Here is a 17,643-nt window from a genome sequence, read left to right as displayed (position 1 = left end):
CTGAGGCCTGGGTGTTTGCATGTGTCTGTGTGTAGTGCAATATGGTACTCCTAGTGTCTTCTCACATGTAACCATATTTCAAGTTTGGGGCAGTCACTGTACCCCCAATAAACTCAGAGGCAGAATAATGGTTAAACAAAGTAGTGTTTTCCAGCAACATTAGATACACAAGAATGGCCCTGTATTCTGTTCTTGCCCTTTGAAGTGCAATCCAAGTGTTTTATGTAAACTCCTAACAGACCTGTCAAGCAGGATTTGACATCCCAGTAAGATTTGAAACTGTGATGTCAAAAACGTATGCTCATAGTCCCCTTTTACCTCACAATTTCTGTCAGGCTCAGAGGAGAGGGGTCATCTCTGCCCATTCGGGTCTGCCTAGCCTTTGCTCATGGCTGGCATTTCACACCCATGCACATCTATTCAAATGCTAATTACTGGCTGGCAGACGTGGGAGAGCAAATACATATGCAAATACATATGGGCCTCCATTTATTTAATTTTTTTAATAAAAGTACCTTTTCCTTAATGTTTATCAAACATTTGACTTCACCATTTAGTAAGAGTTTTAATAACTATTAAAAATAGTTCTTTATACTTCTAGCTGTTTTCAAACCATAATTAGCATGATTAAATGTAATACTATAACCCAATGTTTTCCTATGGAACAGCCCACCTTGCTGCAGGGAAAATAGTTTGGGGCTTTTTTTTTACTGTAAGCATGTTTATAATTAAAATACTACATGTCCAACTTTTAAATACAAAGCGTCTTGCCTTATTGGCAATACTGTCTACATAGAGGTGAAATGTAAGTATTTAAAAGGAAGGTTTTGCCCTGTCAAAAAGGGTTATTTTGACAGGTCGAATTTTAAATTTAAAACTGCGAAAGCCAGGCTACAATCATGTTTGCACTGGCAATGTAGGTGGTAGCATAATGGGTGCAGCAGTTCTCTAGTGACTTAACTTACAGGTTCTGGGCACATTCTGTACCACATACTAGGACCTATGTTAAATATGCCAATTGGAGGCATATAAGTTTCATAATGTTGATGGGGGAGCACAGGCAATTTATCACTGGTTAGCAGGGATAAAGTGCACAGAGTTCTATAGTCAGCAAAAATATGGGGTCCAGTTAAAGGTGAAAAATCCAGGCAGATCCCTACAAAAAGTCCAAATTACCTGCAGTGCTTCTGGAAGAAATGAATTACAAATTTCAGGGAATGGCTAGAATAGACTAAGAGAAATAACACATCTGCAAGAACATTGATAATGGAAAAAAATACTGAAAATCAAGGACTGTTATTTAAAGGATTGGTGAAATCTAAAAAAAAAAAAAAAAAAAAAAGCTTCAACTATGAGGTGGTAACTGAAAACACGGCAATGAACGGATTAAACTCATTTTATGAAAATTAAATGGTGGTGGAAAGAATACATTGAGGGGCTCTACAGCAGGGATGTCAACACTTGATATATGCTAAAGAGCATTAGCTTCACAGAAGAACCTGTAATAATGAAAAAAGAACAGCCTTAAGGTCGTTACCAATAAGAAAATGTCATGACTTGATGCTATTCCAACAGAATTATTACAAGCCACAGATGACAATTCAGTCAAGGTCTTTACCAAATGGGGCAACAGATTTACAAAACAATGAAGTGGTCAAAGGATTGGAAGAGTTCTGCCTATGTTGAAAAACCAAACATAGGCGACCTTACAGAACTGTGCAAACTACTGTACAATTTACCTAATTTCACATGCAAACAATATAAAGCTCAGAGTTTTTTAACATAGAGTTCTACATTCAAGTTAGGATCACAGAAAGGACGAGGAGCAAACACTTAATTGCTGACTCCTGCTGGACAGTTGAAAAAGCCAAAGAATATTAAAATGAGAAATCAACATGTTCTTTGCTGTCTACTCTAGGCCTTTGTATTGACTATGTTGTGTTGGGGAATATCCATAGGGAAATAGATTTTCCAGAACATCCCATTGATTTCATGCACAATCGATGCCCTAGACAAAAAGCCACAGTTAAGATAGAACATGTTAAAACAGACTGGTTTGATTGAAAAAGAGTGTTAGACAGGGCTGCATTTTCTCACTCAACCTATTCAACTTGCGTAAAGAATACATAAGAATAAGGTTAACATGGGGATTACCTTGAAATATCTTTTAAGTGTAATTTCCCATTGGGAGCAGATAGAGATCTGGAGTTTGGGGTCTCTGAACTCACAATGTAAAAATACATCTTTTGGTGAGGTTGTATTTTAAATTGTAAGTTTAAAAATGCCACTTTTAGAAAGCAGGCATTTTCTTGCTTAAGCTTTCTGTGCCTCTGCCTAGTTGTTGAATACACATCTGGGTCAGGATGACAGTTGGGCTGTTTGTGAGTTCACTCTAGACAGTCACACAGAGGGAGCAGAGATGTGCCCTGCATATCCTGATGGGTCTTTCTGGGCTAGAGTTTTGGAAGGAGCTGACACTTGCACCTGAATAGGGCTGTGCGTGTCCTTAAACAAAGCAGTTTCCTACCCCCTAGAGTGTATCTGAGGCCAGGGCAGGAAAGGCAGAGTCTTGTGCACAACAAAGAATTTCCTCTGAAGTTTGCCTACTTCAAAGGCAGAAATGAACATAAGTATCGGACCTCTGAGATCAAAACTTCAGAGTCCTTCTGGACTGAGGACATTCTGCCAGGAAGAAGAGCTAGATGCTGTAGAAGGGACTGACACTCTGCCTGTTGATTTGCTGTGCTGGTCTACTGCTTGCTGCTTCTGACATGCAAGTGAAAGGACTAGACTTTGCTTTCTACTTCCTGCTTCCAAAGATTCTCCAAGGGCTTGGACTGAGCTTGCCTCCTGTTAGAAATCTCAGGGATGTCAAAGACTTCATCTGACAGCACCTGGGCTCTGTTGCTAAGAGCCCTGACTTGCAAAGTGGTACAAAATCCAGTTCCTGGGCCCTTGAGAGTCAGTTCTGATGAAACCAAAAATAAACCAAGCACATCGACTCCAGAGCAACTTCGGAACGGGTGCCACTGTCTGACTCCGCACCACTGCCTGCGCTGGAGCCATGGTCCCCCCTGAGCGCAACTACCCCAGCCGACTCCACTGCAGCACCTTCGAAGTCTCACCACGAAGTCCATAACACCCGAATGTTGAGGCACCTATGGCCCTGCAGTGTGATTGTGACACCCTGAAGTCGATGTTTCCAGTCTTTACTTGCTGGATTCATCGACCCCGCCAGATCTTAAGAAACCAACGCCTCTCCGCCGACGCCACATCGCCTCTCCTGCAACCTTAAGGAACTGACGTCTCACCTCCCCTGCCTTGCAGTAAGGAATCGACGCCTCACCTTCACGGTAGCAGTAAGGAACCTACACCGCACCAGCTCCAGTGATGCCTCATCTCCCCGACTCCGTGCAATGTCTTTGTTTCATTGTTTTTCTAAGGTACTGTGGATGGGGTCCGTGCAACTCCGTGACCGGCCCGCACTCCCTTGCAAGTGGTGTCGGACTGTTAGGAACAACTCTGTCAATTACCTCGTGCTAGCCCTAGTTGGAGGTATTGTGTTTCTAAGCACTTTACTGAGATTTAATCTTTAAATTTTTGTATCTTTTCTTGTGTATGTTGGAGTTTTGTAATTTTGGTCTTGTTTTACTCAGATAAATATTGGCTATTTTTCTCAACTGGTGTGGAGTACTTTTGTGGTGTTTCATTGTGTTACTGTCTGTGTACAAATTCTTTACACAGGATGGCCTGAAAGAGGAGCGGGGATGCAAAACTACCATCAAACATCTACTTCCTCCTGAATGCTGATGACGAACCTCATAACTGAAAGTCAAGAAAAACTGTGACCTCTCATAACAAAAAGCATTGACATAATGAATGTATGAATTGAGGGACATATTTATTGCACTAATGCAGTTTTGCATCAAAAAATTTTGCACCGGCTTGCAACATTCTTGAGCGCCAGCTGGGCACCATATTTATGGAATGGTGCAAGCTGGTGCAAAGGGTAGGCTAGCGTAAATTTTTTCTTTTTTAAATGACGTTAGCCAGGTGGGGGTGCCAGTATGGGAGAATGGGGGTCTTGCACCAAAAAATGACATTAGGCAGGTTAGAGTAAAAAAAAATCAAAAAAGACTCTAACCAGCCTAGCATCATTTTCTGATGCAAAACCATCCATACCACATGACTCCTGTCTTAGGAAAGACAGGAGTTATGTCCACAACCCCAATGGCCAGCACAGGGAATCAGGGTCCCCTAGGCATGGCCATTGCACCCAGTGCCATGTAGGGGGGCCCATCTCAGGGCCCCCAATGGCACTTTCAACAAAAATAATAAAATACTTAGCTGTACTTACCTATACTTACCTGGGATGGGGTCCCCCATCGTCCGCTGTCCCTCTGGTGTGAGTGAGGGTGTCCTTGATACCTAGCGAGGGCACCTGTGGGCTTATTCCATGGTGTTCCACCATGGAAGTAGGCCCACAGGTCCCCTAACGCCTGCCCTGACCCAGGTGTTAAATAATGGTGCAAAGCAAACTTTGCAACATTATTTGACCCCCTCCTCTCCCCGTGCGTGATTTTAGTACACAGGAATAAATATGGCTCTAAGGCCTTAAAGTCATTTTTTTGCACGGGAACGCCTACCTTGCATTGAGCAAGGCAGGTTTCCACGCCCAAAAAATGACTAACTCCATAACTTTGGCGCTAGACGGGTCTAGCTTGTATGTACCCCAATTTTGGCATTCATGAAAAGCCCACACTTGGATACAATCCTTCCTAACAAAGAGGAGACAATGCGTCAAACTATAAAACCGCTCATTTCATGAAAACAAGTCGATGTGCGAAGTCGGGGACCGCGGCGTCTGTGTGAAATGTTGAATCCACGCACTTCGAGAGGCATCGGTCACGACGGGTGCGGCGACTTCTACAGAGTCGCGGACTTCAGCGGGGCTGCAGCGGCATCGGGCCTGCAGAGGTAGTCGCGTTCCAGCAAAGATCACGGAGTCGGTTGCAGGCGGCGTCACCGGATTCAGAAGTGGCGTCGGTCCGAAGTTGGCCGAAGTCGATTTCCTTGGATTTCCACCAGCTTTCCTTTCAAGGGCCCAAGGACTGGATAGGGCACCACTTGTCAGAGCAGGAGTCTCTCCAGAGACTCCAGGTGCTGGCAGAGAGAAGTCTTTGCTGTCCCTGAGACTTCAAACAACAGGAGGCAAGCTCTAAATCAAGCCCTTGGAGATTTCTTCACAAGATGGAAGGCACACAAAGTCCTGTCTTTGCCCTCTTACTCTGGCAGAAGCAGCAACTGCAGGATAGCTCCACAAAGCACAGTCACAGGCAGGGCAGCACTTCTCCTCAGCTCTTCAGCTTTTCTCCAGGCAGAGGTTCCTCTTGATGTCCAGAAGTGATCTAAAGTCTGTGGTTGTGGGTGCCTTTCTTATACCCAAGTTCTCCTTTGAAGTAGGCCTACTTCAAAGTAATGTCTCTTTTGAATGTGAAATCTTGCATTGCCCAGGCCAGGCCCCAGACACTCACCAGGGGGTCGGAGACTGCATTGTGTGAGGACAGGCTCAGCCCTTTCAGGTGTAAGTGACCACTCCTCCACTCCCTCCTAGCACAGATGGCTCATCAGGAACTGCAGACTACACCCCAGCTCCCTTTGTGTCACTGTCTAGTGTGAGGTGCAACCAGCCCAACTGTCAAACTGACCCAGACAGGGAATCCACAAACAGGCAGAGTCACAGAAATGCTATAAGCAAGAAAATGCTCACGTTCTAAAAGTGGCATTTTCAAACACACAATCTTAAAATCAACTTTACTAAAAGATGCATTTTTACATTGTGAGCTCAGAGACCCCAAACTCCACATGTCCATCCGCTCCCAAAGGGAATCTACACTTTAATCAGATTTAAAGGTAGCCCCCATGTTAGCCCCCATGTTAACCTATGAGAGGGACAGGCCTTGCAACAGTGAAAAACGAATTTAGCAATATTTCACTGTCAGGACATATAAAACACATTACTATATGTCCTACCTTAACCATACAATGCACCCTGCCCTTGGGGCTAACTAGGTCCTACCTTAGGGGTGGCTGACATGTAAGAAAAGGGAAGGTTTAGGCCTGGCAATCGGGTACACTTGCCAAGTCGAATTTACAGTTACACTGCACACACAGACACTACACTGAGACATGATTACAGAGCTACTTATGTGGGTGGCACAACCAGTGCTGCAGGCCCACTAGTAGCATTTGATTTACAGGCCCTGGCACCTCCAGTGCACTTTACTAGGGACTTACTAGTAAATCAAATATGCCAATCATGTATAAGCCAATTACATACGCATTTTGTAAAGGAGCACTTGCACTTTAGCACTGGTTAGCAGTGGTAAAGCGCCCAGAGTAACAAAAAACAGTAAAATCAGAGTCCAGCACACATCAACAACCTGGGGAACAGAGGCAAAAAGTTAAGGGAGACCATGCCAAGGATGAAAAGTCTAACAGTATTTATAACTATAAAGATTCATGGACACCGCAGCAGAAGGAAAAGGAGGGTGAGGTGTTGTTAGGCAGCGAACAAGCTCGCTTAGAATGAATACTACAAATCATATTGTTACAGACGCACTGGGTATTTATGATGAGAACCAATACCTCATCTATGGCAGCTAAATGTACTTCTTTTCAACCTTGCAGACAATGAGCATAAACGCTATTCCGCCTGTAAGGACGTTTACCAAGCAGGTGTCAAACATAGCATGGTGGACCTTGTTCGTAATTACATAAAGCACAGATAATATCCCAAAACTGGGTCAAATGATAGACCATTCTGGAACAAGTTGGACACATATCTTTAGAAAACCAAACAACCCTTAAGTAATCCTGCCACATGCCCTGTTCTCCACAATAACTGATTCGATTCTAGTCTCTTTTCTGGAATCCAAATAATAACAGAAAGATGCATTAGAACTATTTAGTAGGCCTGGGTGGAGTTCAGCGAGCTGCGGAGTTTGGCTAAGGCTTGTTGTTCACACTGATTTTCAGCACAGGAGTTTCTGATCAGGCGGAGCGCCAGAGGGCACTAACTTTTTTTGCCGCTCAAGTAGATTTTCTACTCGAGCTGCAGCTTCCTCAATGCGAGCAGCAGCTTTTTCATCACGAGCGGGTGCCGCCTACCGCAACTGATCACATTCAGAAATCTCACTCATGCTCGCCATCTTAGTGATTTCTCTCACTCGTGCTCAACAACTTAATGGTGGTGAGTCAGAGAATAAGCTCTGCTCCGCGTCACTTCATAGAGTTTTTTGGAACTTTGTACTCTGCATGGAGTACGGAGTGGGGAAAACTCTGTAAACTCTGCCGGCAGAGCAGAACTTTTCACCCACCCCTACTATATATTGAGTTTCATGTTTAATACGAGTATATTCTCCTCTTTACTCATGATGCCAGTCTGTATGGCAAGATTTCATTGCTTCCTTTCTATTTAGAATATGTTTGCATTTGCCTAATATAATTAGTTGCATAGTGTTTGACCTTTCCTTTAACCACTCAATTCTAACTTTTGATTTATAATCACGACCAAGAACCCTTTCGGAAGTACCTTATAAAAAAATAACACACTGCTCCAAATAGTATGATTTGCCTGTTTAAAAAGTCTTTAATACCAACTGCTTGAACTGAAAAGAATCAGTTTATTGCAAAGGAAGCGTGCTCAGAAGAATATGACTAGTTCTGTGTTGATGCAGCAAATCGCGTGAAAAAAATAGTTTTGATGGGGGGGAAGTGTTGCGCTGGTTAGTGATAAAGAAGAGGGCTGTCTTCGTAGAACGAGCATTGCAAAAACAGATTGTAATAGGGGTAAGAAAAATTGTGAAGCAAGCAAAGCAGAAATTTGTGAATGAACAAGACATTTTAAAAGTTTAGCGAAGGAAAGAGGGCAGGAAACAAGAGAAAAGTTGTTTAGGGATGAATGAAAAGTCAAAGCTGTATTTATGGAATTGACCAGGGTGACTGAACACCTGGCCGTCATTTAGGGGTTGCGACCCCTGGCTTACCTTTTGTGACCCCGGGAACTGTCTTTGTGACTCCTGGCATCAGAGGTGACAAAATTAGTGCTGGTAACACAGTGACAGCTCATCTTTATGGAGGTTGGTTGGAGCTCCACTCTGCTTCAATGTGTTTACGACACTAATAGGGAATAATGTTTCATTATTCATTGTTAGTTGTAGGCCAGGAGCTGTACATCAGGGCCAGGCATCTGGAGTCCAGCAAGGATGGTGGCAGCAATTCTTCTGTGCCTTCTAGGGTCCACAAAACCAAGAATCCGGTGTCTGATTTTGTACCCGGAGATGACACAGACAGATGGCTGTCCTACAAATGCACATGGTCCCTCAAGCAGATGGGGAGTTTGGTTTGGGTAGACACATCCCTAGTGAAGGAAGAGACGCTCTCATAGCCCTGGCAGGGAGGGACAAGACAAGGTATCCCTCTATGAAGTATGACCTGATAGGGATGTTTGGTCTGACGCCAGAAAAATACAGGCAGAAATTCAAGCATAGTCAAAACGTTTCCCAAGAGACCTGTGTGTATTGAGTGGATTCTTTTTGCATGGCACTGGATGGTTGGGTGAGAGGCAGTGAGGAACAAGATTATTAAATGTTGTACAGTTGTTTTGCAACAGAGCATCTGTTCAGTCTTTGCTTTCCAGATCTGTGCCAGCACCTTGTAGAGAGCAAGTTCACTGACCCCAGAGAGCATTCCAAGGAGGTGGACTGCTGTGTTAGAACCCTGGTCCCGAGGAAGGTATCTGGGGGTGATTACTCCAAGGGTGGGCAGGTTCCTCACCAGAAGAAGGAGGGGGAAAGAAAAGGACTACGGAGTTCTCCAAAGGGTCCCAAACTAGTTCTACAGAATATGGTTCCACTCCCCTTCTGAGAAAAATAAAAACTCTGCAGGAAAGGCTCCCGTGAAGTGCTGTGAATGTAATCAGGAACAGCACTACAAGGGAAATGCCAAGTGTCCCAAAGGGGCACAGCCCCCACTGGTGGGCAGTTATTGGGGCTGTCTAGTTTAGTGCTTGGTGAGGAGATGTCCCTAGATAGTGCTGGGGAGGAAGTGCAGTTAACTCTAGTGTCCCTGGGTGATGGAGAGAGAGTCCAGAAAACCCATATGCCTGACAATGCTAAAAAGTACAGTCAGTGGGTGTCCATCAATGGGCAGAGGATAGAGGCTCTGAGAGACTCAGAAGCCAGCATGACAGCCGTCAGGAGTCATCTGGTGTCTTCAGAGTAGGTCGCCCTAACACGTTCCACCAAGTTGTTGTTGCTGACAACCGTGAGACCCTTTACCCGATGGCTCTGGTTTCCTTTGAGTGGGGGGTGTTCTCATGTTCCTTGCAGGTAGCTGTGAGTCCGTCCATGCCTGTGGATTATCTTCTGGGCAACGATCTGGTGCACACCATCTAAAACGAGATGGAGCTCAGGTCACACTTGGTGATAATGGGGTTACCCTAGCTGGTGTACCTGACCACAAGGTCCATGGCAGCTCGAGAGTATGGCCCAGGGTCCCACCAAAAAGAAGAAGAGGAAGGGGTGCAGGAAAGCCACTCCTGAGATTTCCACAGTCCAGGAGGAGAGTGACCATAAGGGGATACCCCAGTAGCTACAGGGGAAGACATAGCTGAACTGGAGAATCTGCCTGAGCTGCCCACTGGCAGCAGGAAGGGGGTCCCACCACGAATGAGTTCTGCAAGGTGCAGATAGTGCACTGCTCTTGTGGATCTTCAGCAGCAGGGTGCGCCACAGGCAGCTAGTGACGTCTCTGGCAAGCACCTGATATAGTGGGAGAATGTTCTTTTGAAAAGTAAACCTAAGGATCCTTCGAGAGGTCTGAGGTGTCCATGTTGTTGGTAACTGATGGTGGGGTGGAAGAGGAGAGTTAACCTCTCCCGACATCCTATCTTCCAAAGAGCAGGATGGGTCAGTGGAGGGTGTCAATCTACCTATTACGCTGAGCTCAGATCGACAGAAAGACTGCTGCCATTTTCACTCCCTATTCTTCCTTACTCCGGGCTCACTACATGGTGCACCCATGATATTGACACTGGAAACAATCCACATGCAAAAAATCAAATGTACAGGTTGTCTGATAAGTTGAGGCCTAACGTCAAGAAAGAGGTCTCCAAGAAGTTGGCACTGGGGGTTATTGAGCCCACAAACAGTCCTTGCTCCAGCCCAATGGTGCTGGTCCCCAAGGCTGCCCCGCCACCAGGTGTCACACCTGAACTCCGGTTCTACGTAAACTACCCTGGGCTCAATGCAGTCACCAGGACTGATGCACGCCATTACCAGAGCTGATGAGCTCATACACCGACTTGAGCTGCTAAGTTCCTCAGCACGTTTGACCTAACATCTGGGTACTGGCAAACTGCCTTAACCGATGGTGCAAAAGAGAGGTCTGCATTCTCAACACCAGAAGGGCACTTCCAGTTCCAGGTCATGCCCTTCAGGTTAAAGAATACTCCTGCCACTTTCCAGAGGTTGGTAAATCAGGTCCTAGCTGGACTGGAGACCTTCTGTGCCGCCTATTTGGAACACTTTGCAGTCTTCAGTCCCAGCTGGGAGGACCACTTGTGCCACCTGAGGAAAGTGCTTCAAGCTCTGCAGATGGCAGACCTGACTATCAAGGCCGGTAAGTGCCAGATACGCAGAGTTCTGTAGTCTACTTAGGACACCAAGTAGGCGGTGGCAATGTGTAGCGCTTACAACCCAAGATTGATACCATTCTGGCCTGGAAACCTCCCAAGACCCAGACTGAAAAGAGAGGCTTCCTAGGCCTTACTGGATACCCAATAGATTCCTCAAGGGGTATGGTACCATTGCTGACCCCTTGCCAGAGCTGACTTCCAAGAAGCAGCCATGTAAAGTGATCTGGAGAGAGGCATGCCCAAATGGTTTTGATGCCCTAAAGGAGGCCATTTGCACAGCACCCGTGCTCGAGGCCCAAGATATCTTTAAATAATTTGTTGTTCAGATGGACGCCTCGGGGCATGGCATAGGGGTTGTGCTATCACAGGTAAATGAAGAGGGCCTGGATCAACCTGTAGCTTTCATCAGTAGGAGGCTACTTCCCAGGGAATAGAGGTTGAGCACAATTTAAAGGGAAGCCTTTGCTGTAGTCTGGACACCAAAGACGCTAAGGCCATACCTGTTTGGCACTCTCTTCGGGGTTCAGACAGACCACAAGCCTTTCAAATGGTTAATGCAGATGAGGGGTGAGAACTCCAAACTGTTGAGGTGGTCTTTCTCCCTGCAGGGAATGGGCTTTAAGGTAGAACACAGTCTTGGAACAGACCACACAAATGCTGATGGTCTCCCCAGGTTCTTCCGCCTTAGTGAAGAGAACTCCCAAGAGGTTGGGTAGCTCTCCCCACTTTCAGCTGCAGGGGACGCATGTTAGACCTGGCATCCTTGGCATGGCTTCCCCATACTTTTGCCCTCTGACCTCCTGTTTTTCTAACTAATTATTGCTGGCTTTTAGGATTCTGGGCACTTTACTACTACTGACCAGTGCTAAAGTGCAGGTGCTTTGTACTCTAAACATGCTAACATTGGCTACTCCACAATTGGCATATCTAATTTACTTGTAAGTACCTAGTAAAGTGCATTATATGTGCTCAGGGCCTATAAACTAAATGCTACTAGTGGGCCTGCAGCACTGATTGTGCCACCCACGACAGTAGCCTTTCAAACATGTCTCAATCCTGTCACTGCATAGCCTGTGAGTGTGGTTTTAAACTGCCATTTCTACCTGTCAAGTGCACCCACTTGCAAGGCCCAAACCTTTCTTTTTACTACATGTAAGTCATCCCTAATGTAGGCATAGTTAGCCCCAAGGGCAGGGTGCACTGTATTTAAAATGTTGGACATACTTTTAAGTTCAACATGTCCAGACAGTGAAAAACTCTTACATTTGTTTTCACTATTTCAAGGCTAATCTCTTCCATAGGGTAGTATTGAGATTATCTTAAAACATCTTTTAATTGTAATTTCCAATTGGGAAACTATAGAAATATATAACTTTATGTCTCTGGAGTCACAATTTAAAAACACAACCTGTGGCGAAGGTTGATTTTAAATTGTAAGTCGGAAAATGCCACTTTTAGAAAGTTGGCAATTTCTTACCTCAACCATTCTGTGCCTTAGCCTGTCTCTGAATACACATCTGGTTAGGGCTTGGTGAAAGCTACACTTTGTGCATTCCCTGTAGACAGCCCCAAACACAGGACACTCAGCTGCATCTGCATACTGCTGGGTCTTCCTGGGCAGAGGGAAAGGTAGTGATTGACAAATACATTTCAACAGGTGGTGTCCTGTCTCCACACATAGGACTGATTTACACCCCCCCCCCACCCCCACAGATAGCCCTGCAGACAGGGCTAAGGTGAAAGAGACCCTTATGAACTTCAGAGGGCTCCTTTGAAGTCTCCCCCACATCAAAGGCTTTTTGGGTGCTTGTACTAGACCACCAATTCCCATCAAATTGGATCTCTATAGGAACTAAGGACACTCTGCCAGAAAGAAGGACTGCTGTGCTGGCAGGAAAGACTGCCACTCTGCAGCTGCATTACAGTGCTGGCCAACTGCTTGTTGTGCTGTAGAAGGGACTGCCACTTTCTTACTTGATTTGCATGTGTGGGCTTGCTGCTTCTTGACTGCAGTGAGAAGGACTGGACTTGTTCTCTACATCCTTGCACCCAAGAGTCTCCAAGGACTTGCCGGCTTGCCCCCTGTCCTTCTGAAATTCCAGGGACCTCAAAGACTGCTTTCAACTAACCTGGTGCTCCTGAACTGTACCATCTGGAGCCCTACCTTTGCCTGAGGTGCCTCTCTCCAGTCCTGGTCCTCAAAAGTGGGTTCTGCAGCTAAAGTCTCCAAAATGTGATGCATCGCCCCGAGTGCAGCAGAAAAATCGATGCATTGCATCTCAGATGGCGACGCAGAGGCTGCTGATGACAGTGGATTCACAGACTGCAGGGCCCAACAATTATGCTCTGCGCAGCCAGACGACGAATCGCTTTCACTACTACAGAGCCAGATGATGATGCAGTGTCCCGGGTGTGGTAAAAATATTGATGCATTGTGTCCTCGCTATTGAGGCATTGCTCCATCAGTGGACCCTATGTAGTATCTGTAGCCGACATACCCTCCACCATGCTTGGCATGGATTTCACTGGTCCCTCTTGACCTTAAGTAACCTTTTGACCACAAGTGACTTCTAAGCACCATTCCAATCTTTAAAATTCATATCTCGACTTCTACTTGTTGGATTTTTATCATTTTGGTCTTGTTTTAGTCAGAAAAATATTATAGATTTTTCTAAAATGGTGTTGTCTTTTTGTGGTGTCTTTCACTGTGTGACTATAATTGCACATTGCCTCGTACGTTAAGCCTAACTGCTCTGTGCCAAGCTACACACACAAACACAGGATAATTTAGGGTGTATCTGACTTACTCTGACTAGGATTATTTTCCTTATTTGGACAGGGTGCATACATCTGCCAACTAGAGACCCAATTCACAACATTAGTGTATTAAAAATGGAGTACAATTAGCTGCAATATAGCCTTCCGTGGCAGCTGAGGTAAGTAAAAAAATTGCTTTTAACAGTAAGTTGTGTGCGTGCTTGTGGGTGTGTGTGTGTGTTTATGTGAGAGAAAGTATGTGTGCTAGTGTAAATGTGTCTATTGGTAAGAATGCGCGTGTGTGTGTGTGTGTGAAATTGAGGGCCAAAGGGAGTGTGACATCACTTCCTCTACCTCTAGCATTTTGGTGAATTGACATTCATGACGGCACATTAAACATATGGAAGTAACTGCATTATCAAAGGATTCTGGGAGTCAGGAATGAGATACAATAGGGCAAATGTAGGATTAGTATATTTGAAGCAAAAAATAAGTCACATTACATGCAAGACAACATTTTGGAAATAAAAGTCCGACTTTTTACAAAAACAGCTTTTTTCGTTATTGCTTGCTCTGCCAATAGTCACGTGACCGCCTCATTCCATGTCGGTTACTCACATGGATCACTAAACTTTGTGTCCCAATTGTAGTCTTACTTTTGCTTTTGAGCTGAAGAAGGAGTGACAGAAGATCTTCTTGGCCAAATGGCTGGTGAAGTGTCGAGGTTTTAGGGACATGGAAATGATAATCTCTGGTGTTTCAACATTCTCTAGCCATGGGACCCGATTCCAATTCGGAACAGTCTTGGTCCAGGTTGGGTCCCCTTTAGAGCGGATGAGACTTAAAATCTCCATTATCCATGTTGTTCCTTTTAAAGAAGAAGGAAATACAAATTATTCTCAAGTCATATGTGCTCAAAACATTTACCGGTCTGCAACTGAAAGGCTAAATACATAAACAAAGGTCTTGTGTGCAAAGCAGCCACCTTGTAAAGCCATTGTTGAAGTGTTATGGGCAAGAAAAAAAGAATGGCAGAAAGGACGGTTGTGTGTTAAAACAGAAGACTCCATTTCCCAGTTATATGGTAGGCAGTTTGGATTGCCAATTTTAGAAATCATTGGCAAAGCCAATAGGTCTGAGGTTTGCCATCAGCCTTTTGGCTTTGTCAATGTTTGGTTAGTCATGGTTTTTACAAAACAGCATTGTTGAGGAAGCTGCCAAAAAATTAGTAAAAGTAAAAATAATTATTTATTCTCAAAAGACATTGCCATAGTAGTCACTAGCACTTGAGGGAGCCACTGTGTCGGAAAGTGCCCCTTGTGAAAGGGCAGAATGCTATCACTCCCAGGGAAGATAGCCTCTAGCTGAAGTCTGCTGACCCATTGCCCCATGCTGTATACTCCTGGGGGGAAGTAAAAAGTGAATGACAGAATAACAGACCAATGGAAGAAGGCGGCTGGCTAAAGGAAACTGTAGGTAACTATATGACCCATTTAATTTTAGGAAATCAAAGGGTCTTGGCTAACTCCAGTCATAAAAATGATCTGGTTGATTTCCCACTTTCTCAACGATCTGAATTCTCCACTTGATTTCACAGAATTGACAGTAGAGAGCCTAAAATACCACAGATTTGGATGGTTGGCTGACTTGTGGAAGGAATACTAAATATTGAACTTCTGGGCCTCAGAGTACTAAAGATTCAGCTGGAAAAAGTATAATTATAGTGGGTGTTGGAAAATGGCCATCTTTGAAGGGTCACCCCAAACATGTTCCTACTTCCTACTTCCTACTCCCTTTTTTCTGAAGTGTTTTTTTTTTGGCTTTAGGACTCTGGGAACTTTAACACTGCTAACCAAGTGGCATATTTAATGTACTTGTAAGTCCCTAGTTAAGTGCACTGTATGTCCAGGGCCTTTAAATTAAATGCTACTAATGGGCCTGCAACACTGATTGTGCCACCCACATAAGTAGCCCCTTAACCATGTCTCAGGCTTGCCATTGCAAAGCTTGTGTGTACAGTTTACTGTCACTTCGAATTGGCATTTAAAACTAATTGTCAAGCCTTAAACTCCCTTTTTATTACATGTGTCACCCCTAAGGTAGACCCTAGGTAACCCATGGGACAAGGTGCTATGTAAGTAAAAGGGAGGACATGTTCTTGTAAGTTTTATATGTCCTGGTAGTAAAAAACACCCAGGAGAAGCCTGCTCCTCTCGTAGGTTAGCACTGGAACTTCCCTTACATACTTTTAAGTGGTAATTTCTGATCTGGAAGGAGTGGCATTGTCATGTTTGATATGATTGCGATGGTAGTGAGAAATCCTGTCTAATGGTGAAGTTGGATTTAACATTACTATTTTAGAAATGCTATTTTTAGAAAGTAGGCATTTTTCTGCACTTACTGATCTTTGTACCTTACAGCCTGTCTCCAATCAATGTCTGATCTGTGCTGGTTGACAGCGTCCCCTGTGAATTCCACCCAGACAGCCATAAACACAGGACACTCATCTCCATCTGCATTCATTTGCATACTGATGGGTCTTCCTTGGCAGGCAGGGTGGAGAGGCTCTCACACTTCGAAGGATAGTGGCTTGACTCCAGACAAAGGACTGATAACCCCCAACACATCTCCTGCCAGACAGGGCTGGGTTGAAAGGGGAACTGGTGCACTTCAAAACTACTCTTTGAAGTCTCCTCCACTTCAAAGGCATATTTGGGTATAGATACTAGGTTTGTGACTCCCTAAAATTAGACACTACTGGACCTACAACTAGACTCTATCAGAAGGACTACAGTGCTGTCCAGAGGACTCAACTGGACTGTTGTTCTGAAAGGACTACTCTTCTGTTTGTTACCCTGCTGCCTGCTGCTCCCTTACTCTGCAGGAAGGAAGGACTTTGCTTTCCCACCACAAGTGATCTCCAATGGCTTGTCAGCTTGCATCCTGTTAAGAAGTCTCAGGGACATCAAAGACTTCACCTGAATGAGAAAATGCACGCATTAACGCGCCCGGCTGAAAAAAATCGATTCAATGCCTTTCCCGCAGCTAAAAAAAACAAATCGAAGCAACGCCTGCAGAATCAATGCAGCGCCTGTTTCACTGTGGTTTCATCATCTCAGCACATCTGCATTTTCCATGCATTGTCCCTGGATGTCAATTTGTCATCAACCCCACATCGCAGTAAAGCACTGAGGCTGCGGGTAAAGAAATCAACATATTGCCTTGCCTTTCCTGCAAGGAAAGTATCAATGAATCAGTCCCGCCGCGCCAGAAAAATTGACGCATCACTTTGCTTTCCAGCACCTCCCCTACACAGTACGGAACCGAAGCATTGCTTTATTGTTGAGACATTCCAGGTACTTTGTGCTAACGAGACACATCCATTGATCCCTAGCGATTAAGACTTACTTAAACATGTAAAAAGTGATATTTTGACTTGCACATATTATATTTTTGCAGTTTTGGTCAGATAAATATTATTTATTTTTCTATAATGGTGTGGAGTACTATTTGTGGTGTTTTCACAGTGTTACTGTATGAATTATTGCCCACGTACTTTACATATTGCCTTCTAAGTTAAGCCTGCTTCTCTGTGCCAAGCTACCAGAGGGTAATCACAGAATAATTTAGGTTGTGTTGTGACTTACCCTGACTAGTATTGTGATCCCTACTTGGACAGGGTGCATACTTCTGCCAACTATAGATCTAATTTCTAACAATGTGAATATTCAAATGCTTTGTCTAATGAGAAGTGTAGCACTATGCTTCGTGCCACAGAGTTCTCCAGGCTACTACAGTCTTCCTTATTACAGATGAGGTTCAGCCTCACCAATAATCCCACACCCAAAAGTGTCCATACCGAGGGGGTCAGCATTTACGAGGTATCGGGTTAAAGCATGATTACTTTGAGAAAAGTGGGATAACCACAGGAAGAGGGCCTTATCAATGAATCCTGTAGACTTGTCCTCTTTACCTAAAACTTTTCCTGCATACATATTGACTGGTTTAACCTGCAGAAATGTGCAGTGGGAAAGAACAAGCATTGGCAATGCCAATAGGCTTCGTCTATGTTTTAGCCATTATGTACACCAGTGTGGCTGCTGTTCAGCAGGGCTAAACGTTAACGGTGTTGAGTAGGGCAGGGTGGAGTAGAGTGGAATGGGTTGATTGGGGGAGAGGGGAGTGGG

The 17,643-nt window shown here is 44.6% G+C and overlaps 1 protein-coding gene across 1 annotated transcript in view; it reads right to left on the bottom strand.

Annotated features, from left to right (window-relative positions):
* The window catches only part of LOC138246240 (sulfotransferase 2B1-like), a 475,463-nt gene that overhangs the window by 291,669 nt on the left and 166,151 nt on the right, over window positions 1–17,643 (bottom strand). The window contains exon 3 of the mRNA XM_069200645.1: window positions 14,113–14,324. Coding sequence (XP_069056746.1) covers window positions 14,113–14,324 — 212 coding nt within the window. The remainder of the gene's footprint in view (window positions 1–14,112; window positions 14,325–17,643) is intronic.

This window comes from Pleurodeles waltl, chromosome 7 (genome assembly GCF_031143425.1).
Source record: "Pleurodeles waltl isolate 20211129_DDA chromosome 7, aPleWal1.hap1.20221129, whole genome shotgun sequence".
NCBI classification, from domain to species: Eukaryota; Metazoa; Chordata; class Amphibia; order Caudata; family Salamandridae; genus Pleurodeles; species Pleurodeles waltl.
The sequence above is the reverse complement of the archived record's forward strand: the minus strand, read 5'-3'. Positions and strand labels throughout refer to the sequence as shown.